Source organism: Candoia aspera, chromosome 15 (genome assembly GCF_035149785.1).
Source record: "Candoia aspera isolate rCanAsp1 chromosome 15, rCanAsp1.hap2, whole genome shotgun sequence".
Lineage (NCBI taxonomy): Eukaryota > Metazoa > Chordata > Lepidosauria > Squamata > Boidae > Candoia > Candoia aspera.
This window is the reverse complement of record NC_086167.1, coordinates 5,501,091-5,523,029: the sequence shown is the minus strand read 5'-3', so window position 1 is coordinate 5,523,029 and position 21,939 is coordinate 5,501,091. Positions and strand designations below refer to the sequence as shown.

The 21,939-nt window shown below is 44.8% G+C and overlaps 2 protein-coding genes across 2 annotated transcripts in view; one reads left to right on the top strand and one right to left on the bottom strand.

The window, feature by feature from the left end:
• The window catches only part of TBC1D10A (TBC1 domain family member 10A), a 470,628-nt gene that overhangs the window by 375,606 nt on the left and 73,083 nt on the right, over nucleotides 1-21,939 (top strand). The gene's annotated exons all lie outside the window — the stretch shown is intronic.
• On the bottom strand, nucleotides 11,765-21,389 carry CIDEC (cell death inducing DFFA like effector c). Its single transcript, XM_063315391.1, has 6 exons — nucleotides 21,310-21,389; nucleotides 18,420-18,499; nucleotides 16,970-17,111; nucleotides 16,102-16,251; nucleotides 13,314-13,501; nucleotides 11,765-12,203 (listed from the first exon to the last, which is right to left on the bottom strand). Exons 2-6 carry the CDS (start codon nucleotides 18,470-18,472, stop codon nucleotides 12,032-12,034), a joined length of 705 nt encoding a protein of 234 aa, XP_063171461.1. The 5' UTR covers nucleotides 18,473-18,499; nucleotides 21,310-21,389; the 3' UTR covers nucleotides 11,765-12,031.

Genomic DNA, 21,939 nt, shown 5'->3' with positions numbered 1-21,939 from the left:
GTCAAAGAGTCTTCTGTTTTTTCACCTTCTCCTAAAGGGGTTTGAGGGGGGGGGGGACCGGTTTGTAAAATAGCATCACTTTCCAAAGGTTGATAGCACTATGGCAGGATACCTTTGTGGGTTTTGTTTTTGAAAAACTGGAGAGGCCAGACCACTGGAGAGAGGATTATACGCTGAAGGAGAGGAAACCCATCCCTCATCCACCTCCCTGCAAAATGAGTGGAAGGACTCTGCTCTCAGCAAATCCCACTTCCAAAGACCGTTCTAGCACGAATTCTTTTCCATCCGATTGGATTAAAGCCGGAATGGAAATGTGTGTAAAGGAAGGCGGAGCTGACCTTGGGGAAGAGAGATCTTTTAAGAGGAGAAGGAAGGAGTGAGTTGTTAGGGGGGCCTGGAAGAAGAGGCTACCCAGTCCTGAGAAAGCAGGAAAGAGTGAGAAAGGAACTCAGCAGAACCCCATCTTGATTTTGTTTAGTATAAGATGGGACAGAGAGAAACTTGAGTTTTTCAATCAATCAATCAATCAATCAATCAATCAATCAATCAATCAATCAATCAATATTTATTATGGTCACAGACCAGAATTACAAATAAAATACAAATGTGTACAGATACAAATAAAAATGCATTAAAATGAAATAAAACAAAACATGATAATTATTTGTATTTGTACACATTTGTATTTTATTCGTAATTCTGGTCTGTGACTGTAATAAATATTGATTGATTGAGTTTTTCAAGATTCAGTTCTTCTACTCCAGGGTTTCTCAACCAGGGTTCTGTGGACCCCTCGGGCTCTGTGAGAGGTCCCTAGGGGTTCCCTGAGAGATCATGATTTATTTAAAAAAATATTTCAAATTCGGGGAATTTCACATTAAAGAGGTAAGTTTCATTCTTCACTTTCAGTTTAAGAACACTGTTTATGCCTATAGACAGGCCTACCCATGAAACAAATAGAATAATTTTGGAACTTCTGGCCTATATTTGAGCCTGACTGTGCAGGGGTTCCCCAGGCCTGAAAAATATTTCAAGGGCTCCTCCAGGAACAAAAGGTTGAGAAAGGCTGTTCTACCCTGTAAAAATACAGAGCGTTTTTGGAATCCCTGTTGTGTCTGACTCTTGATCTGGCCTACCTGGAAGGGCTGACACCATTACCTTGGCAGCATCTTGGAGCAAATTTCTCAGTTGTCCCCCCACTGCTCAGCATTGCTGGGCCTGTTGATTTCAGAGGCATTTCCTTCCAAGTTAGGGATGCTTGGAGGCAGTGTGCAAACTAACCACAACAGTCCTGGCAAATTTCTCACAGTGAAATCTCACCTTTCCCCTTCTTGCCCTCTCTGTGTCCTCCTCCAGGCCAGCCTCTTCCTGCTGTAAAAAAGGGTCAGACAGATGTGGCAGAGCGTCCTAATCCTTCTCTGGTTCTTCTCATTTTTCTGGACTGGCAAAGTTGACACCTTTTCAGAAGTGGTATTAATTGCCTTTAAAATGTGGCTGTTTCTCATAGTTGAGATGGATGAGCAGGGTCAATGTCCTCTGTTCCCTGTTCACGTTTCTTTTGGGTTGGTTGTTTATGATTCAGGCAAGGGAAAACGGGGCTGAGGAGAAGAGAAGCAGTATGGGTAAAGTGACAGCGCTGGGAAACAAGGAAAATGGGAATTATGTTCCATTTCCACCCCAATGCTGGTCTCTGAAGGGCATAGCAGGATCTGCAATTTCAAAGTTCTTAGTGTGCCCTAAGTGGGATGCGGTGGCGCTGCGGGTTAAACCGCTGAGCTGCTGAGCTTGCTGATCGGAAGGTCGGCGGTTCGAATCCGCGTGACGGGGTGAGCTCCCGCTGCTAGTCCCAGCTCCTGCCAACCTAGCAGTTCAGAAACATGCAAATGTGAGTAGATTAATAGGTACCGCTTCGGCAGGCAGGCAACGGCATTCCGTTTAGTCATGCCGGCCACATGACCATGGAGGAAGTGTCTTCGGACAAATGCCGGCTCTTCGGCTTTGAAACAGAGATGAGCACTGCCCCCTAGAGTCAGACATGCCTGGACTTAATGTCAAGGGAAACCTTTAGCTTTTTTACTGTGCCCTAAAGCACCCAAAGTAGATCCTTGGGAAATCTGAAATATAAAGATAAAGAGGACCCTAAAGTCAAAGCCAGAAAGCAAGTCAGGAGGTGGGACTGCAGGAATAAGCTAACTTGGGAAGACTTGGTTGCCCTGAAGAAGCACAGAGTTCGGTTCCAAGAAGTTTGGGAATCCTGGGAGTTGAGGTCCATAAAACACCCACATTGAGAACTACTCATCCAGACACCACAAAGGCAAGAAACCCTCCTAGACTCCTTCCGGTCCAGGAAGGAATCAGTGGCCAACTTAAGCATAGTCAGTGAAGAGCTAGAAGCTCTCTTGGTGAACGGCTGCAGTGATATGGTTTTTATCTCCTGGGCGTCACCGAGCAGATTCAGGTGGTACTTCCAGGACCTTGGACAGTTTCCAGGCATTTCTGCAACCATCTCACCAGCCTGGAGAAGACTCAGATACCGCTTCAGAAGCAGCCTGAGGCATCCTCTGAAGCTTAAATAGCACTATAACTCACTCTAGCTCAGCGTTTCTCAAGCTTGGCAACTTTAGGATGTGTGGACTTCAACTCCCAGAATTCCCCAGGCAGCCTTGGAGTTCAATTCTGGGAGTTGAAGTCCACACATCCTAAAGTTGCCAAGCTTGAGAAACACTGGTCTAGATGGTTACATGTACCCCACCTTGGATAGCCTTTCTTAGTTAAAGGGTCTATGTCCAACTGCGCAAACATTAGCTCAGACAAAGTTTTGGATGAGTAAGGACTGGGACTTCATGGCACGGTTCTGAACGGTAGCGGATGGATTGTGGAGCCATTGCAGCTTCCACATCCGAGCTGTCAACAGTGCTACAGTTCATGCAATATTTTAGCCACTTTAACATGTATGATCTACTCAAGTAACCCCATTGTCAGGACTCTGTGCTTAGGGATAGGAAATGTCAGCTTTACCAGGTAGACCAGACAGGAATCACAACCAGATGAGCTAATTCTACTTCATTGTAAGGCTACATTAATGGAATCTTGCAAGTCTGAAGGTACAATTCCCCCTCCCATCTCCTTTACAACTTGGCAAACTAGGGAGGGTCTCTTCTGAGCCTCTTGCCCCATCCACTATCCAGCTGTGGGCTAAGCCGTCTCTTATCTGACCATTCCCTAGGCAGCATCTCTTCACCCCATCTCCCAGGGTCCTTCCCACATACCGTTACAGAAATCTGGTCCTCTGGAGAGGACGTGGACTTTCCATTAGCCCCAACAACCTATGGCATGGCAAAGAATAGTGGGAGACATTGCCCATAATATCTGCAGGGGCCAATTAGCTGCCTGTTCATTGTACAGTTAATCATAAACTAGCCATGCAGGCTGAGTTTACAGAACATGTTAGGTTAAAATATGGCTGGCAAGTTTGTGGTTCAGTGTGTCATGTGAACACAGCCACTGTAGCTTCTTCAGGCTGGGAAGCTTGTGAGAAGATGGGATCCCGACATATGGCATGCATTTTCTTCCTGCAGGACCAGGAACATCTTAAGCTGGTGCTCAGCCTGATTCCCTCTCCCTCCTCAGAGCTTCTAGACTTGCCTACTAAGCATGGGCTGTCCTAACAGAGCCTAGCATGAAAATTATTTGTAGTCAGTTCTTAAAGTGGAAGATTATAGGAAGACAAATTCAACATATTCTGATCTAGACCATGGTTAGAGAATTGTTTCTTCCAACAGGACTTAGCCCATCCTGTGTCTTCACCCTGGAAAGACCTACTGAGGATCCCCACCCCATGTGAAGTGAGAAAAGTGGGCCTTCTCCATGTAGACTCCAAACTATCTTGCCCCGAGGTGTGAAGTGTTCCCAGTTTGTTTGGGAACATTTGCAAAGCCATTAAAATCATTTTGTTCTGACTGGCTTTAGATGCTGACAATGAACCAGGGATTAATTGCCTTTGCAATTGATTCTGATGTTTACATTGGCTTAATCGTGTGACTGTTGTTGTATTGTAAATTGCCCTGAGTCAAAGTGGGATTGTATACAAATCTCTAAATAAATAAACGCATGCCCATCATCGTGACTGATTTATGGGGGTGATCAGCAACTGATTCTTTGATTTGCATCTAATTGCTAACACCTAAAGGGGAGATTGCACTAAATCAATAACAAAGACTTTTATTTTGCATGTTACATGAACCTTTGCTTTTGGGGTCAGCGGGGTGGTAAGAGGAAAGAGCCACGTGCAGGGACCTCACTGACATTGGGCTGATATTGCAGTCAGCAGGTTAAGATTGTAGCTGAAGATTAGCAGTGCAGAATCAAGAAAGGTTCTTGCTTTCTTGCTCGGTCATCCCATTTGATGAAAGAGGACTTGCTTTATGCATTTCTTTCAAAGGGGAAGAGAGTTCGCCTGGATGGACTGTGATGTTCTTGGGCTCAGTGGCAGCCAGGCAGGTGGGGAGAGTCAATATAGTGTTTTTCACTGACCTGCCTTCTTCTCCATGCTTCCATTAGTCTCAAAGGAGGGAATTCAGAAGGAATGGCCTTCTGTGGGCCTTTTAAGCAGTGTTGTTACTATAGCTGAGAGCCAGTTTGGTGTAGTGGTTAAAGGCACCAGGCTAGAAACCAGGAGACCATGAGTTCTGGTCCTACCTTAGACATGAGGCCAGCTGGCTGACCTTGGGCCAGTCCCTCTCTCTCAGCCCTAGGAAGAAGACAAGGGCAAACTGCTTCTGAAAATCTTGCTGAGAAAACTGCAGGTGGTCTTCCAGGTGGTCACCAGGAGTCAACACTGACTTGACACACAGACACGCTACTATGACTACTGAGAGGACATCCTGCCCTGGAGATCTGGTTGGAGAATTCCTCCTTCCCCTGGTGAAATTTGGAGCAATCATCCACTCACTTTCTCTGCGCTGAGTTTTGGTGGGGCAGGGGAAGAATTTCAGAAGGCCACTTGAACCCCTCTAGCTGGACTCTGGCACTGATGTTGCTCTGGGATGGTGACTCATGAGCACTGATCCACAGCTGTCACTCAATAAATTCTTTCTGGCAGCCCATTGCTTCACCCTCTCCTTGTCTGAGAATCTTTGTGCAGCTGTGCTAAAATTAGCGTTTGACTTTTGCTCGTGCAGATGTTGCAAGGCATCTGGGCCAGCAGCATCCCTCTGCCCTTCAGGAGTGTCCACAGGGAAGGGGTCAAAAAAAGGGGTCAAGATGATGGCCACAGGATGTATGTAAAAATGAGCGGGCCTTTGATTGCGTGATTGAGGCCACCATCTTGACTTTTTTGACCCCACCCTGTCAGTTGGCTCTCCTTAATCAATTGCCTTTGTTCATAGCTGTCCATAAAGCAAGACTTGCCATGGCAACGTTTGCACACTGGAGAAGGTGTGGCCTTCTGCAACCCTGGCGACCTTCCGTTCCAAAGCTACAGGCTTGCAAATGAGGCTGGAAAATGAATGCAATCTCCTTTGACACATGACCTAAAATTCAATTTTGCAAATTTCTCTCTGGAGCATTTCCCAGAATGTTCCAATAGTTTCTAAATCTTACTTGATGCCCCCAAGATGTTGCATTTCAGTGGTACTGAACAGCAGTGATAATCCACATAACTGTAGACTTTGTAAAACCCTAGGCTGTTAATTAGCTTCTTCAACTGGCTTTTAATCTTTTGCTTAGTCTGTTTTAGAATTCTCTGCTGTTGCTAATTCTCCAATCATTCTCCAGCAACCCAAGAATATGCTTTCGTAGAAGCAAATCTAGAAAGAAATATTATTGCCTGGGTTCACACTAAGCTAAGCCAATGTCTCTCAACCTTAGCAATTTTAAGATGTTTGGACTTCAGCTCCCAGAATTCCCCAGCCAGCATGCTAGATATTAGTGCTTAACTGGGTATGTATTAATTAGGCTATCCAGAAGATAAGAAAGGAGAATCCTGTGTTTAGAAGTAGCTCTAAAACCAGAATTAGAGAGCAGTTTTTCCCAACTTGACACTCTCCACATCTGCTGTTAAGTCCTACCCAGCACAATCAAGAAAAGATGGAATTAATTCTTGTCTAATTTGTTCTGCTCTTTTCTTCTTCTTTTCTCTTTCCCTCCTTTCTCTTTCATTTCTTTGTTCTTCCATGTTTCTTTTACTTCCCTTTTTTCTTTTACATTTTTTTATTCGGTAAAAGTTTTTTATTAACAAAAATTGAGTAGAAGGAGTGATGTGATCCTCCAACAGCTTGGACTCTGATGCAGACAAATGAGGGGGGAGAACCCTCCCCTCCCCTCCTCCTTGTAACTGCCTTAAAGTAGGAGCTCTAGCAATTACGGAGTAGCCAAAAGGCAGGGGGAGAGCGGGGTTTTCCTCTGCCTCCTTTTCCCCATGTCCCAGCCCATTCCTGCTTCTCATTCTGGCTAGGCTTTTCTGAATGTGGCTTGCAAAATTACCTGACTTGTGATTGATGGAAGAGGCTGATGAAGGCAGAAGTCTTCCTGGCCCTGCATTGACCTCCCCAGTTCCACAAGGGTGCACAAGGGGATGCAGAGATGGGTCTCCCCCCTTGCAGGAAGTGATGGCAATGCATTCGCCACCGGGCCCATAAACTTCGCTTCGCCCTTTTTTTTAAAAAGAACCCAGTTGCTTCCTCAGCTCTGAGGCGGACAGAGCTTGGCCATGAAAATGGCCTTATTAAAATTTTCTGGTTTTCATATGGCTCAGGGCATTTGAGTTCCTTAACTAGCCCTCTGGGAATCTTCAACTATCTCGTAATGGCCACAGGTTTTTAATATTGCAAGAGTGTGAAAGGTCTACAAATAGATGTCTATTACAAAAAAAAAAAGTTCTGTATTTGCTGTAAAGAGAATTTAAGTGTTTTTTTTTCTTTTTTGGCAGGGCGGTGGTGGTTGCTTTTTAAAGCTTCTAGCTCTCATGCCTTTGGTCTTTTGGATTGTGGGACGCGGTAAACTGCACAGGTACAGTCTGAAGTCTGTGCTACCCCGGGAAAATCAGAGGGTGGCCTTTCAAGGACATTGGAAATTTGTCTTCAAATTATAACTTCCAATGTGACAAGAAGGGGAAAAATTAAATATGTGTCCCAGGGACTTCTTATAAATGAGATTTAATGTTAATTGTGTTGAAATGTAAATGAAATCAAACTTAGGTTTCCTCCTGGGCCTCATTAATACTTTTTAGGAGTGTAGCCTTGGCCATATTATTGAAAAGGTAAAAATCGTGCTTGGCTCAGAAAATGTTAGAGCCTTGCATCAACCAATGCTTCGGAATTAACCATGGTTTGCACCATAAACCAGGGTCATGGCTAGGCATGTAGCTTTATTGTTCTTCTTCCTGGAAACTGATGTTGTTTCAAGTAAAAGAGGATTGCAATCAAGGTAAGGAAATATTATGTTCCCCAATTATCCACATCCCTCACAGTACTCGATTCCTGAGAACATTAGCCACTACAGAAGTGCTTCTCAACCTTGGCAACTTTAAGATGCGTGGACTTCAATCCCAGAATTCCCCAGCCAGCAAGGCTGGCTGAGGAGTTCTGGGAGTTGAAGTCCACAAATCTTAAAGTTGCCAAGGTTGAGAAACACTGCACTACAGTATCGTTAGTAATGAGGAATGCTGGGAATGGTAGTTCAGGATCTGCAGGCCCTGGGTATAGATTAGGGCTTCCAAAGGTGTGGACTTCAACCCCCAGTAGTCTCTGCCATGCCTGTGGTACCTGGAGAATTCTGGGAGTTGAAGTCCAAACATCTGGAAATTGCTCAGAGAAATTCTTGCATATATAATGGTTTGCAGACCTGATGAAGAGCTACCAACTGTCAATTCTCAATTTTCCTAGTGGGCAAGAAGCCGAATCCAAGAAAATTTCAGAAGGGAACAGTGGGCTTCATCTATGTTGGCTGGGGAATTCTGGGAGTTGAAGCCTACGGGTCTTAAAGTTGCCAAGGTTGAAAGCAACGGACTAAGGTATCACTGTGGTTTGTTGAAAATGGCTAGGTTTACAGGGCTTGCTAAACATTCATGGGGTTTTGGTCTAGTTTAGTGCAAATATGGAAATGAACCATAGGGTGGATTAGTGGGGTTTGAATGCTCAGCCAGGGTGAGGATTTGGGGAAATGTATCTGGTGTTTCCCCCAGCTGGAAGGATGTGATATAAGCACTTTTATGGCAGGCTAAATCCTCTGCTGAACTTGTCCTTTTTTTGCTTAATGAGTTAATGGTTCTCTGTCTTGCTTCATTTAAAGAAGATTAACATAATTCTCTTGCAGACTAATGTTTCTTGGTCATGAAATCAGGCAATACAAGCATTTCCTCCTCCCCTCCCCCCCCTTTTTTTTGCAAACTCACCCAAAAGAGATTACTGGCAGCCAAACATCTATTCCAGTATTTTTCAAGCTTGGCAACTTTAAGATGGATGGACTTCAACTCCCAGAATTCCCCAGCCAGAATTCCCCAGCCATGCATTATAAAAGGGTAGGGGAATTTTCAAGTGTAGTTTGGGCAGGAAAATAGGAATGGGTTAGCAGGGGCCTATCCTCAAATGATACTACCAGCCTTCTCCAAGCTGGAGCCCTCCAGATCTATTTGGACTGCAACTCCCATTATCTCCAGCCAGCTGGAAATGTAGTCCATCTCATTCCCTAGGCAGCATCTCTTCCCTCCATCTTCCAAGGTCATTCTCACATTCCATTACATATTGTGAAAAAGCAAAAAGATGCTGGACAGAAATACATATGGTGACGCAGCCAGTTTTAAAAATTAACATTCAGATGAAACTGGGACTTTTCTTATTAGGACTTACAGACACTCAACCAGAAAAGGCTCATGGACTATTGGTTTTATATATGGTAACTGCAGCGAGGCTATTATGTGCACAAAGATGGAAGACCACAGAAACACCCATAATGGAGGAACGGATGGTGGAGATGGCTGAGTTTGCAGAAATGGCTAAATTGACTTCTTCCATGTTTCTGTAGTTTTTTAAAAAAATCTTTTAATAAAAATTATTCATGAAAAAAAAAGTGACTTAGGGAATACAGGACCGCAGTCTTCAAATCTCTCAAGGGATAGTCATGCAGAAGAGGTGTGGACTTATTCTCCATTGCTCCAGAAGACAGGACCAGAACTACAGTACAGGTAGTCCTCCCTTAAAGACCACAATTGAGACCAGAATTTTAGTTGCTAAGTGAAGTGGTCATTAAAGGAATCTGACCCAATTTTATGACTTTTTTGCAGCAGTCATTAAGCGAACCATGTGGTCGTTAAGCAAATCACATGGCTCCCTATTGATTTTGCTTGCTAGAAGCCAGCCAGGAGGGTAAAGAATGGCAATCCCATGACCACGGGATGCTGCAACGGTTATAAATGCAAACTGGTTGCCAAGCACCCAAATCATGATCGCATGACCATGGGGACGCTGTTATAGTCGTAAGTGTGAGCACCAGTTGTACATTGGTTTTTGCAGCACTGTTGTAAGTCTGAACCATCACTAAATGAATGTTCATTAAGTGAGGACTACCTGTACTGAATTAAAACCACAAGGAAGTTCAGTCCAGATGTCAGGAAGAACTTCCTCATTGTACCAGCTGTCAGCCAGTGGAACAGGCTGCCACATGAAGTTGAGAATTCTCATTTCTGGAGGTCTTTAAACAGAACTGGGAGAGTCATCTATCAGAGATGGTCTAGGGCAGCTGGCTGGGGAATTCTGGGGGTTGAACTCCACACATCTTAAAATGGCTGAGCTTGGGAAACACTAGTCTAGTGGATCCTGCACAGTGCAGGGGGTTGGCCTAGATGACCTCTAAGCTCTGTTGCAATCCTGTGACTGCATTGGCGGTTTCAACATCTTTTCCCACAGCCGTGGGGCAAGCAGCTTCCCAGTGTTGAGAACTGATGCCTTGTCCTGGGATTTCTTCCGCCCTTCTGAAGCCACGGAAGGATAATGCTCCCGTTAACTCGATCTCTCAGGGAAATCAGACGGGTGGCTTTCCTGCCCCCGCCCTCTGGAGGGTGGGCTGGATTTTTAATTTCTCTTGTAATTTCTTTCTCCGATTGTTGTGAGCCACCCAGAGTTGTTGAGAGTTGGGCACTATACAAGTTTAAATCATCACCATCATCTGATTCCGAGTAATTCAAAGGGCAGATTGTGCGAAGAAGCAGAAGAAATAGGAGATCATCTATTCAGCTCGTGCATGAAGATTGCACAAAAGGACACAAACATGACACAGTCGCCAAAATGATTCACTGGAACATCTGTGAAAATCATCATTTGCCAGTAATGAAAAATTGGTGGGAACGTACAGTTGAAAAAACAGTCCATAACGCACCGGTTAAAATATTGTGGGATTTCTGAATGCAAATTGAAAAAGTCTTGGCGAGTAACACATCGGATTTAACTGTGGTTGAAAAGAAGGAAGTGTGGGTAATGGATGTGGCAACACAGGGGGTAGTAAAACAGAAGACCAAGACTTGGAGAAGATCACAAAGTATCAAGATCTGAAAATCAAAGTTGGAAGATTATGGCATAAACCGGCCATGGTGGCCCAGTGGTTATCGGCACACTGGGTGCCATTCCAAAAAACCTTGGACGGCACTTAGAAAATCAGCACGTTGACAAAACTTCCACCTGCCAATCACAAAAGGCCACACTGCTTGGATCCGCACATATACTACGCCTATTACAACGTCCCAGGTTCTTGGGAAGAACCCGATGAGAATAAAGGCCAACACCAGCTAAACAACTGGCTGCTGTGATTTCACGTTGCTGTGTTCAGGTAGTTCTCACTTAATGGCCACAATAGGGACTGTAAAGCTGGTTGTTAAGCAGTGCGGTCATTAAGCGAGTCACCATGTGACTGGACCTGATTTTACGACCATTTTTATGATGGTCGTTAAGAGAATCCAGCTTCCCCAACGGGTATTTTTTGCTGGAACCTGGAAAAAAAGGTCGCAAATTGCAATCACGTGACTGCAGGACACTGCAACTGATCGTAAAAGCGAGCTGGCTGCCAAGTGCCTAAATTGCAATCATGTGCCTGTGGGGGTAGTGTGATGTTTTGCAACAGTCTTAAGTGTGAGTACAGGTCATAAAGTACTTTTTACGAGGCTGTCGTAACTTCAGACCATTGTTAGACGAACAGTCGTTAAGTGAGGACCACCTGTATATAATAACAACAACAACAACCTTTAACACCATCAAACAACAACATCTGCCTATCCTAGGTCCTTGGGAAGGACTTGATAGGTGGATAAAAATGCTAAATCCAATCTAAACATCTGGCTGGCTGTGCAACCAACCATAATAACAAGATACACTCAGCTCTATTTCCTTCCGTTCCAGAAAGGAACTGGTGGGGTGCAGATGTGTCTTTTGCTAAAACCAGGGCTGCAACTAGGTGGGGGGGGGCAACCAGGCACCGTGCTGGGGGGGCGTCAAAATGGGCACGGAATCCATGTTTGCCCCTGGTGACACAGACCCTAGTTGCAGGCCTGGCTAAAACTGCCCATTGGAGAATACGGCAGGGGAACAGGGGAGAGGCCATCACGGTTTAAGAAAAGATTTCTTTTTAATTCACATATTTACAGTGCAATACAAGTCAACACAAGACACGGCATCATGCTGGCTGCACATTTACCTATGCAGGTTGAAAATTTATATATCTATTTATTTATATATAAACAGAGAAAGGAGAAACATTGTTCTTTCTCAGCACCATTCTGGCCTCCAGCTGAAGAGCTGGAAAAGAAGAAATGCACCCTATAACTAACAAGAACCTGTGAGTGCCTGGAATCCTAAAGCAGGGCCCACATTTCTTGAGGTTGGCTGTGCTTTTTCACTCCACCAAAACCAGCAGGTGCAGAGAGGTGCCCGTCCCTCCCCAGGGTCCCCACGGATGCCCTAGACGTAGGACATCAGCCCTCCCTGGTTCGGAGTCCATAGCAGCACTGGAGCAGAAAATATCCCACACACACACACAGACCCCAAACTCATTGCAACATCTTTCGGGTAAGGGAGGTGGGAAGAGAGACCGAAAGTGACGGCAAAGCTTCTTCCTTTGGCTCCTCAGGAGCGTCCAGCAATTGCTGCATGTAACAGGAGCTGCCCAGCAGGATGTGACCCGTTGCTTGCATGCTGAAAAGGGTCCAGCGGAGAGCCTCTCTGAGAAAACAAGCAGAAGTTGGAGAGAGACAGTCAGGGAGCCTGAAGGCCCATCTGGATGGATTATTGTATGTCAATGCAGTTTAAAGTGCTCTTTGAACCCTGAGCTAACAAATTATCTCTATTATTATTCCGCTCTGTGCTTCAGCTGGAAAGGTTCCCCCTGCAGCCTCTAGACAATGCTGAGAGTGCCCATCCTTAGATTCACGGTGTAAAAAGACACAACCCTAGAGGAAGTGAGGTGGGGAGGGAAGAGGAAAAAACTATACTTGGGTGCATGCTGGCTAGGGAATTCTGGGGGTTGAATTCCACACATCTTAAAGTTGTCAAGGTTGAGAAGAACTGGTCTAAACACTACATGGATGTCTCCCTGGGTTGGCCATTCCCATATTCATTTGGAATTAATACCCCTTTGGAATTCCTCCATAATTTGCTCATGAGTGTATCAAATTCCATTGCGGCTGGATCTTCACCAGGCTTTATGGAACAACCCCCAAAGTTTGCAGGCTGTAATGGTTGGCTTTGCGCAGCACCCTCAGGAGAAAGTCTTGTTTGGCTGAGGAGCACGAAAGCCATGGCTGTTTTTTATGCTTAAGAGTCCCGTGTCCAGAAACTGGGTCAGGAGCACATTTACCAACATTGATTTTGTGCTTTTGTCCTGTGATCCAAACCCAGGCTCCCACCAATGGCTGGCTGGGGAATACTGGGAATTGAAGTCCACATGTCTGAAAGTTGCCAAGGCTGAGAAACACTGCTCTAAAATACTAGTAACAGTGTCTGTCTGGACCCACTTTGCCTGGTTTTTGAGATGTGGAAAGCCATTTGGCTGGTTCCCAGGAAGTCCAGCCATAACTTGTTGGCCAAGCTCAGAGACCCCCTGGTGTGGCCTTCAAGCTTTCTCAGCCGCCACATAATTTTCAGCCAGTTCATCTGCTCTCTCTCCTAAGTCAAGACAGGCTTCCTGGGCCCAACGCCCACCAATATCTGGAAGGCCTTGCAAATGGGCAACCACCCATGTGCCAACCAGCTGCGCATTGCCCTCTGGTCCCTTTTGAGGTGGGAAAGAGCTGCTCCGCTCGGGAGGGAAGGCGGTGAGCCAAAGACACTTACTTCATGATCCTCTTCGCCCCATAGCATTGCATGTCGTAGGACATGCTGTAGGTCCCATAGAGAGTGGCCTTGACGTTCAAGGAGCCGATGAAATCCTGGGGATTGGTCTTGTAGAGGTCGAACGTTATGCAGGCCACGTCAATCCGACGCCGTGGCTTGTGGGACAGAGAGAGCTGGTAGCCAGCTGTCTGGGGACAAAAGTGGGGAAAAGGCACTCTGATTCAACATGACCCACAAGGGAGGAATGGATGGAGAAGATGATGGAACTTGCTGAGATGGCCAGATTGACTTCTTTGATCAGAGAAAAGACATTAGCAAAGTTTATTGCTGATTGGACTTTTTGTGTGAAACAGAAAAAAAGGAACCGATGGTATATGGTTTGGATGATTAAAAAAAATAGATTATAGAAAAAAGGACACTTGGCCCCAATCACTCAATGGATTGAAGATCTGGTCACACTTGCCGCCTATGAGCAGATTGCCTATGGACGTAGACTTTGTATAGATAAGTATAATGAAATATGGAACTCATTTATACAAAATACAGTAGGTTAAAGTCGAATGATAGTTATATAAATGTATTGGAAATAAATATAGAAAGCAAGAAAGGCCCCTGAGTCACTTCTGACCCTCTGGGGGGATGCCGCTTTCGCGACATTTTCTTGGCAGACTATAGAGCGGGGTGGTTTGCCATGCCTTCCCCAGCCATAAATGCCTTTCCCCCAGCAAGCTGGGTACTCTTTTATATATATATTGTGTGTGTGTGTGTGTGTATTTGCATCATATTTGCATTAGATAAATATATATATAGAATTGTAACTGTTTACTGTTGCAATGATACATTATATTTCATAGTTTTATTTTACTTTTTCTGTTATATTTTTCTCACTTTTTAAAGCACGTTGTGTATTTTTTTTTTAATAATGTATATACCTTTGTGTATTGTACCTTTTGGGGTTTTTTCTTTTTTTTGTTATTATTTTAAAAAGCAATAAAAATTAATTAAAAAAAGAAAAAAAATGAAAGTCATAATTTATGCTTATAACTGCTGTAAAGAAAATCGGAAGCTCTCTCTCTCGCTCCCTCCCTCCACTTTTGGCTCTTTTTTTCCCCCTTCTCTTCTTCATTCTAAGTATTAGTTTGTTAGTTTTTATCTTTCTTTATTAAAATCTTAATAAAGTTATATTTAAAAAAGGAAGAAGGTACTCCAAGCCTTCCAGAATTATCGTTGCTAATAAGCTGCCTGCAGGCACCCTCACCTCCTGCTCTTTTCGATTCACTGATTCGGTTCCAACCATTGTTGTAACCTGAAAGTCCATCCCTCCCACCTATCTGGAAGGTCTGTTCAACATGGAGAAGCAAATGGGTCATCGCTGAACCCAGTCTCTGCATCAAAGCTTTGCCCAGCCTCCATTCCAGCAAAGATTTATATTTTGCTATAGGTTTTGCTTTTCAGGATTCTAGCCCTCATGAAGAGCAACTAATTCACAACTGGCAATCATGGCCAGGAAACAAATCCCTTTTTCTCCCTTTCCCTTCACACAAGATGATCCCTAACTTGACCCCCAAGAGCTATCAATTTCCAGGACTATATGCTCCATTTCCTTTCTGCAATATTGTATGCTGGGAATCACCTTTATCAAGATGAAACTTACTTAAGCTGCCCTTTTCTTCTGTGATCACAGGGAGCTTCCCAGCAGAATCATCAAATGCTCTAGCATTTAAAACCAACTTTCAAATGTTTCATTTACACAAAACCGATAGGGAGAGCATCTTTTTTTGGCTTTTCAGCTAGAATTCTGGATGGCCATCCTTCACATTAGAGGGGCCGAGCAAGCGGCCGATGGTGTCCCTTGGCTGGGTTCACACAACCCAGCTACTAAATTAACTCATTTGCTACATTTGCAGAACACGCTGAACTGTTCGCCAGCCAAACGGATTGGGGTTGCGGAGCGTGGTTGAGCCACAACCCCTAACTCAGTTGAAAATTAATCAGGCCTTTGTAGATGCTGTTGGACACACATTGCCAAGCTGTTGCAAAGCACCCTCTCCTTCTCACTGACATAAAAAGAGGTCCTGACTTTGTTACGGAAACTGAAGTTTCAGACAACCATGGAAAGTTGATGACTCTGCAAGAAGGGTTCTTCAGACTAGGCGGGTAGAAGCCATGCGGGAATAACAGGGAGAAAAAAACGGGCCACATTTTGAGCTAAATGATATTATCCTGGGCTTCAGCCCTTCCCAAAGCATGCTAGGAAGAAGCGGCTGGCCATGCTGGTACGCTGCATTAAAAACCTGGTTTTGCTGTCAAGCTAGGGGCCCTGATGGTATGGGTGAGCCTGCTTCTTGGTCATGGTTATGTTAAATAAAGGATGCCATGAGCTATTTTATGTTATTCATGTTGTTTTCGTTTTGGTTCTTTTAATGGTTAGCCACCCAAACTCATGCATTTGAGGTGGGCGGCCATATATGTTGACTAAATAAATGACTTAAATTAAAAATAAACCCTCCCATTTGTGGAAATGTCCATTCCAATGGACAAGGTCAAAATGGTTTTATCCTAGTTAGCCACCTCCATCTCTTGGCTGAGCTTCCCTGCCTAGCCAATGGTGGCTTATTCAACAGGCCATGGTTAAACCCAACAGATGAGTGTTTCCAACCTAGTTGTAGATGGACCATCCCTGGGAGGAAGCAGATACCTGCTGTCCAAGCTAACTGGAAGATAGCATGTCCCTGAAACAATGGCTATCAAGTCTGTCCTGGCTTAAGTCTTACATTTGGCTACTCACCTTGGCTGGACGCCACACCTGTCCCTCGGTTAGGACCAGCAATACTGTTCCCTCTTCCAGAGTCTGGAAAAACTCCTCCGATTCTATGCTGGTGCCATCTTCATCCAAGACAACAGTGATGGTGCCCACTAAGACCAGAGCACTTCGTACCTGCAGCAACAAATCAGGTTGGATGCCCTGCAGTTCCAGACAACCTAGAAACTGGAGTTCATTAGCAAGCGTCTGTTTGCCAAGCTGGCTTAGAAAGGAAGCTTTGAGACTACAGGTAGTCCTTGTTTAATGGCCAAAATTGAGATCAGAATTTCGGTTGCTAAGTGAAGTGGTCATCAAGGAAATTTTACAATCTTTTTTGTGGTGGTCATTAAGCAAATTCCTGCAGTTGCTAAGCAAATCACATGGTTCCCCATTGACTTTGCTTGCCAGAAGCTGGCTGGGAAGGCAGAAAATGGCGATCCTGTGAACACAGGATGCTGCAATGGTCATAAATGCAAACCAATTGCTAAGTGACCAAATCGTGATCACATGACCGCAGGGGTGCTGCGACGGTTGTAAGTGTGAGCACTGGTTGCAAGTTGGGTTTTTCAGCACCATCGTAAGTGTAAATCATCACTAAACGAATGGTCATTAAGCAGGAACTACGGGTAATGGCTTTTCTTGGGGTGGGGAAGGGTGATGGCAAGTCCACTTCACCATTCCATAGGGCCCTTCCCTCTCCATTTTAAAAAAACTGAGATTGCAGCCAGCTTTAATTCTAAAAGACTAACCGTTTAGCTTTTTTTTTTTTTAATGCAATTTTGGTGGCGGGGGGTCTGTCCTGCAAAACTGCTCAGTGCCACCCAGTGCCAGAACTGGCCGATCCCCAGCTTACTTTCTCAAGCAGGTCGTTCAGACTCTCGGCCACGATGCCTTTGCGCAGGGTGCGGTCACAGTTGCTCACCCGATACGGCCTGGGACGGGGTGCGGGGCTACTGAGCAGCTGCTGGGTCATGGAAGCGCTGGCCGACACACATCTGGGGGAGGAGGAGAAATAATCTGATGGGGGGGAGGATAAAAACGCCCCCTCCTCAGCACGCCATCTTTGGACAGTCTCCATTCCCATCTCTGCTCAAGAGCTTTTGCATCTGCAGTTCTGCAAAAAATCCTGGGTTTCCTCAGCACCCTTCAGTTCCTCTGGAAATAGGAAGGGGGCGGTTCTGCATCACACCCCTCTTGGGGGGCTATGATTGACCCCCTAAGTCATAAACAACCCCCAACTGGAAGAGTGTGCACAGCCCATTAAACCCTCAAGCGTGGTTTATAAGCCACCAGGGATGGGTTCACCCGATACATTAAACCAAACTGAACAAACCATGTTTTCACCTCATGCAAAGAACGAGCTCAGCTAATTGTGGCTTGTTTATGGTTTAGTGTATTGGTGAATCCAGAAAACTGTGGTTGGTTCAGCAAGCATGTCTTCTTTATGTTTTAGAATCCGGGTTAAGTGCAGGAAACTGACTTCTTGAACGAATACTACACAGGATAGTGTCTTTGTAGTGGTTCAGATGTTCACTAGGACTGGGGAGGCCCAGATTCTAATCTACCCCGTGACTTGGGCTCATCCTTCTCTCTCAGCCCAGCCTACCTCACAGGGTTGTTGTGGGAAAAAAAATAGGAGGAAGGCGTGCTAAGTATATTGCCTGTATGAAAGGTGGGATGCAACTGTAACAGACTAATAAATAGAATTGGTAGGCTCAGAACAATGTGTACTTTATTGAAATCATCCAATAAATAAATAATTTATTGAATAAATCACTCAAAGTCATTCAATAAAGTACAATTTCTACTTTACTGAAATCATAAAATAATGATTTTTTTTTTAAAGCTTAGCTCCTGGAAACTTCAGGAACACGTCCACGTAGTTTTCTTGGCCACCCTATGAACGTGGTTCACCGCTGCCTTCTTCCAGGATGTTTTGGACACTTCTCAGTCCCTAGGGATTGACTAGTGCTCTTTCTTTCAAGAAACAGCCCAGCTGTTTCTCAAGGTTGGCTTGGTGGAAAATTGCAAGTTGCTGTCCTAATGCTTCGCAAAGCTTCAACACATTTTCCACATAGAAATGCCGTGCGATCGTGGATTATACAAATTAACAGGCCTTCTGAGGAATGCACAATTGTATCTGAATGTTAATTTTGTGCATTCTTCGGAATTAAACAAAAATATCAGAGCCCGTGATGTGACAAGATGGGATTAATTCAAGGCGGGGACGGTGGGGGGGTGGGAAGCAAAATTAAACAAAATCAGGACTAACAATTCATCGCTGCTTATTTATTGGTACTTACTTGGAGAGTGACCTGGCAGAGAGGAGACACAAAGATTTCTTTGCATAATCCATTGGTGTGCGCAAAAAATGATTCAAGCTCTAGAGGAAGAGAAAGCTGGGTTAAGAGTGTTGCGTTGTCTTTCCTTATTCTTTTTTATAAAGTGACTTCTTGATGGAGTGGGGGCAGCTAGATAAATATAAGGCCTGAATATTATTGGTTCTATGCCCCTTTTGAGCCCTTAGGGTTAGAAAACACCACTAACGCCTTTCTTCTTTTCTTCCTTCTGTGCTCGGTCTGGCATGTGCAGGCAAGCAAAAATGGCTTTATCCATACCCTTTTTATATGAAAAAGAGAACTCTGTGCGTGAGCCATTTTGCATTTTAGCCTCCAACGAAACAAACATTGGCATTTTCATGGCTATGACAAATGAGTTTGGTCCCCAGACATAGGCACAAGAACACCAGCGCTTTGGTTTTTGCAGGAAAGGACAGATCTGAAAAGTGAAAAATATAGGTCGCCGCTCAAAATAAGAAGAAAAGAGGTTGCTCAGAGAGTAACACCAACCTCCAAATCTTGGCATTCTCCAAGTCATTTGCCACCCCACCCCACCTCCAGGCTATACGGTCTCAGTATTTGGCTAATAGTCTCCTAACTCAACTGCTGATTTGGTGGCTAATGGGCCATTTCTACAGCTTGATGCCTGGTGTTGCTAGTCCTTAAGTTTTTCCCTTGTGAAAAATCTCCATGAAGCAAAAAGGGCAAGGAGCGAACCTAGAACCTTGTACCTCCCACTGGGGGCCACCATGTCACCTTCCCTCATGTTGAGCTTCAGGAGCAGCGAGCTGACCTTGCATGCCAGAATGCTAATCAGGGTCAGTTTGGGATGGGAGACCACCAGGGAATCTCAGGCTTGTAAGCTAGCCTGGGAAGTTGAAAAAGATATTCTCCAAGAAGGCAATGGCCAATGACTTCTGCACCCCTGCCAAGACAACTCTAACCACCAGCTCATCTTAGAGAGTTTATCTCTCTCTGGGTTCTTGTAAGGATAATCATTAATGTATATGAAATGCTTTTGGACATTGAGATATTATTTATAGCAAATTACATAAGTGCCTACCCATTCCTTCTTTGCCTTTCCCATTCTGTAGTTACTTTTAAAGGCTGGTTCTACCGTTAGATGGGGTGGTCCAGGCCCACCAAGCCACTAAAGTTGTGAAATAGCAACTGACAGGGATTTGTGACCTTTCCATTTTCACCTCCAGGGGGTCAAATAAGTTGTATTTTCTGCCAGGATGATACTCCACAATTGAGCTTCATTGACTTTTTCAAAAAGTTGAGCCCTCCATTAAGACTTGCCAGCTTTGTTGATAGCAACATAAATCTTTTTTTTTTAATCTGCTCTTTTTTAGGGCAGAAGGTCTGGTATGTGGCCAGTGGTAAGAAATAGATTGGGAATTAAATGTTGGTCTGTTTTCAGAGGGTGGGGGTGGGAAATTATTTTCTTGGCCCTGATTACTAGTTGTAAACTTGGCACTGACAACAGTTATCACCTACTCAGGAATCTACTATGTAAAGTGGAAACATACAACTATTTTTAGACTTCTTTGCTGCTTCCCTAACCCTTGCCCCCCCATTTTTGTACTTGTTCAGGTCAATCAAGTAATGGCCCATCTTGGAACTTGGATTTGCACCCCACACTTAGAGCAGATTAGTGAAAAACCTAATAACTGTGTTAATATATTGCACTAAACTCAGTCTTTTCCCTTGCGCCTCCAGGAATCTAGATGTATTTATTTTTATGAGGAATGTACATTTTATGTATGAGAAAGGAAAAGAATAGGGGAAAAAACAAAGAAAACCATGGAAAATATATTGCAAGATAATATCTCAGCTTATTTATTAAACCAGTCCTTAAGCGCTGACCACCCGAAGCAATATTCTTTGCATTGTGTTGCATTGATAGTCAGTTGATAAATGGAGTGTCAGCTCATAATACACGAGAGCAAATCCAGAGTAACTCCAGTTGTCCATCATTAAATAATTATTTTCTTTGTGCAATAAATCCCAAAGTCCTCACATAATGAAACATTCCAAAGTTGGGGTATACCATTCAAATGCATATCGACACCCTGAAGCAACAATATCTTTACAAAATTGTGAAAACACCAAACCAAAAGAGAATATTAATTGAACGAGGTTCTATCAGGTGGGTAAGACTTCCCTCATCCAAATCACATCAATTTCCAACAAATTGGTCACAGGACTGGCCTAGAAATACCAAGCTCATGCTGAAAAGGAACAATGCGGCAATAAGCAATTCATAATATATTTGGCTAACTCAATCCATCTGCACATTGCACTAAGCCACAGTTTGTTTAACCAGGGGTCTGCTGAATAAGCCACAATTGGCTGGGTTCGCATCACACCATAAACCAGTGTTTCTCAGCCTCAGTAACTTTAAGATGTGCGCACTCCACTTCCCAGAACGGGAGTCCACTCATCTTTATGTTGCCAAGGTTGAGAAACACTGCCATAAAGAAGAGACATGACAATCCCCTTTCCTCCTTCTGGCACCACTCAGGTGTGCTGGGACTCCAAATCCCAGAATTCCACAGCTACGGTGCCAATTCTGGGAATTGCAAATCCAACTCCTGAGGGCACCAGGTTGGGGAAGACGGGTGGAGTGTGTTGTGTGAGCCCACCTGGGTGCCCACGGCTCAGAGCTGCCATCAGAACCAACCCCAAATTGAGAAATAATCTCATCTAATCCTAAAGCTGGCTGGGGAATTCTGGGAGTTGAAGTCCACACCTCTTAAAGTTGCCAACGCTGAGAAACACGGATCCAATCCAGTCCACCCTGCGAAACAGAGGCATAAGGAGATGGAAATGCAGAGGTGGCCCATCTCACCTGTGCTCCAACAGCTGGAGAAGATCCCCGTGGCCAGTCCCTGCCCTGCTATTAGACAAGGGCGATACCTGCCTTGGATGCCAAGGGGGAGGGGGACAACACAATCCAGGATCCAAGCTCTGCACCTCCTGAATTCCCCTCCTGTCCCAGGAGCAGAAAACAAGTCAACTCCTCTGCACGGACTGGGGAAGAGACACCGTTTTCTTCTTTTGACTCCAAAATGTCTTTCCCAGCTAAGAAAAGTTTACGTGCCCAGCAGAGTCTGAACAAGCCTCTTCCTTCCTCCACACCCCTCCTTCTTGGCCATCCAAGACCCCTGGCTCAAATCTTTCCCGCCTTTGAAAAAAATACCCAGACTTGCCTTCCCAGCCGCTCGGCTAATCCAGATTCTCCTCCGCTTGGCCGCCGCGCCTCGGGGTTTATAGAAGCCCAGCCCCTGCTGCCCTTTGGACAGGCAAGGGAGGGAGAACCTCTCGCCGCAAGGGCTGGAAAGCGCTGCCAACCCAGCCGGGCTGTTGCGTCAGGCAGAATGTGGCCTGAGCACACTCAGAGGCCATTGAGCAATTGGGACAAAGGAGAGGAGTTTTCTGATGCCGCCCCCGGTTCAGCCCTTCTCCCAGGGGCAGGGCA

Excerpts from the sequence above, each read along its gene's own strand:
- CIDEC (XM_063315391.1), bottom strand. The coding sequence starts at position 18,472 with ATGGATTATGCAAAGAAATCTTTGTGTCTCCTCTCTGCCAGGTCACTC. Across the intron at positions 13,502-16,101 it reads AGGTGTGGCGTCCAGCCAAG|ACAGCTGGCTACCAGCTCTC; the intron begins GTGAGTAGCCAA and ends TTTTGTCCCCAG. Across the intron at positions 12,204-13,313 it reads GGGGCGAAGAGGATCATGAA|AGAGGCTCTCCGCTGGACCC; the intron begins GTAAGTGTCTTT and ends TTGTTTTCTCAG.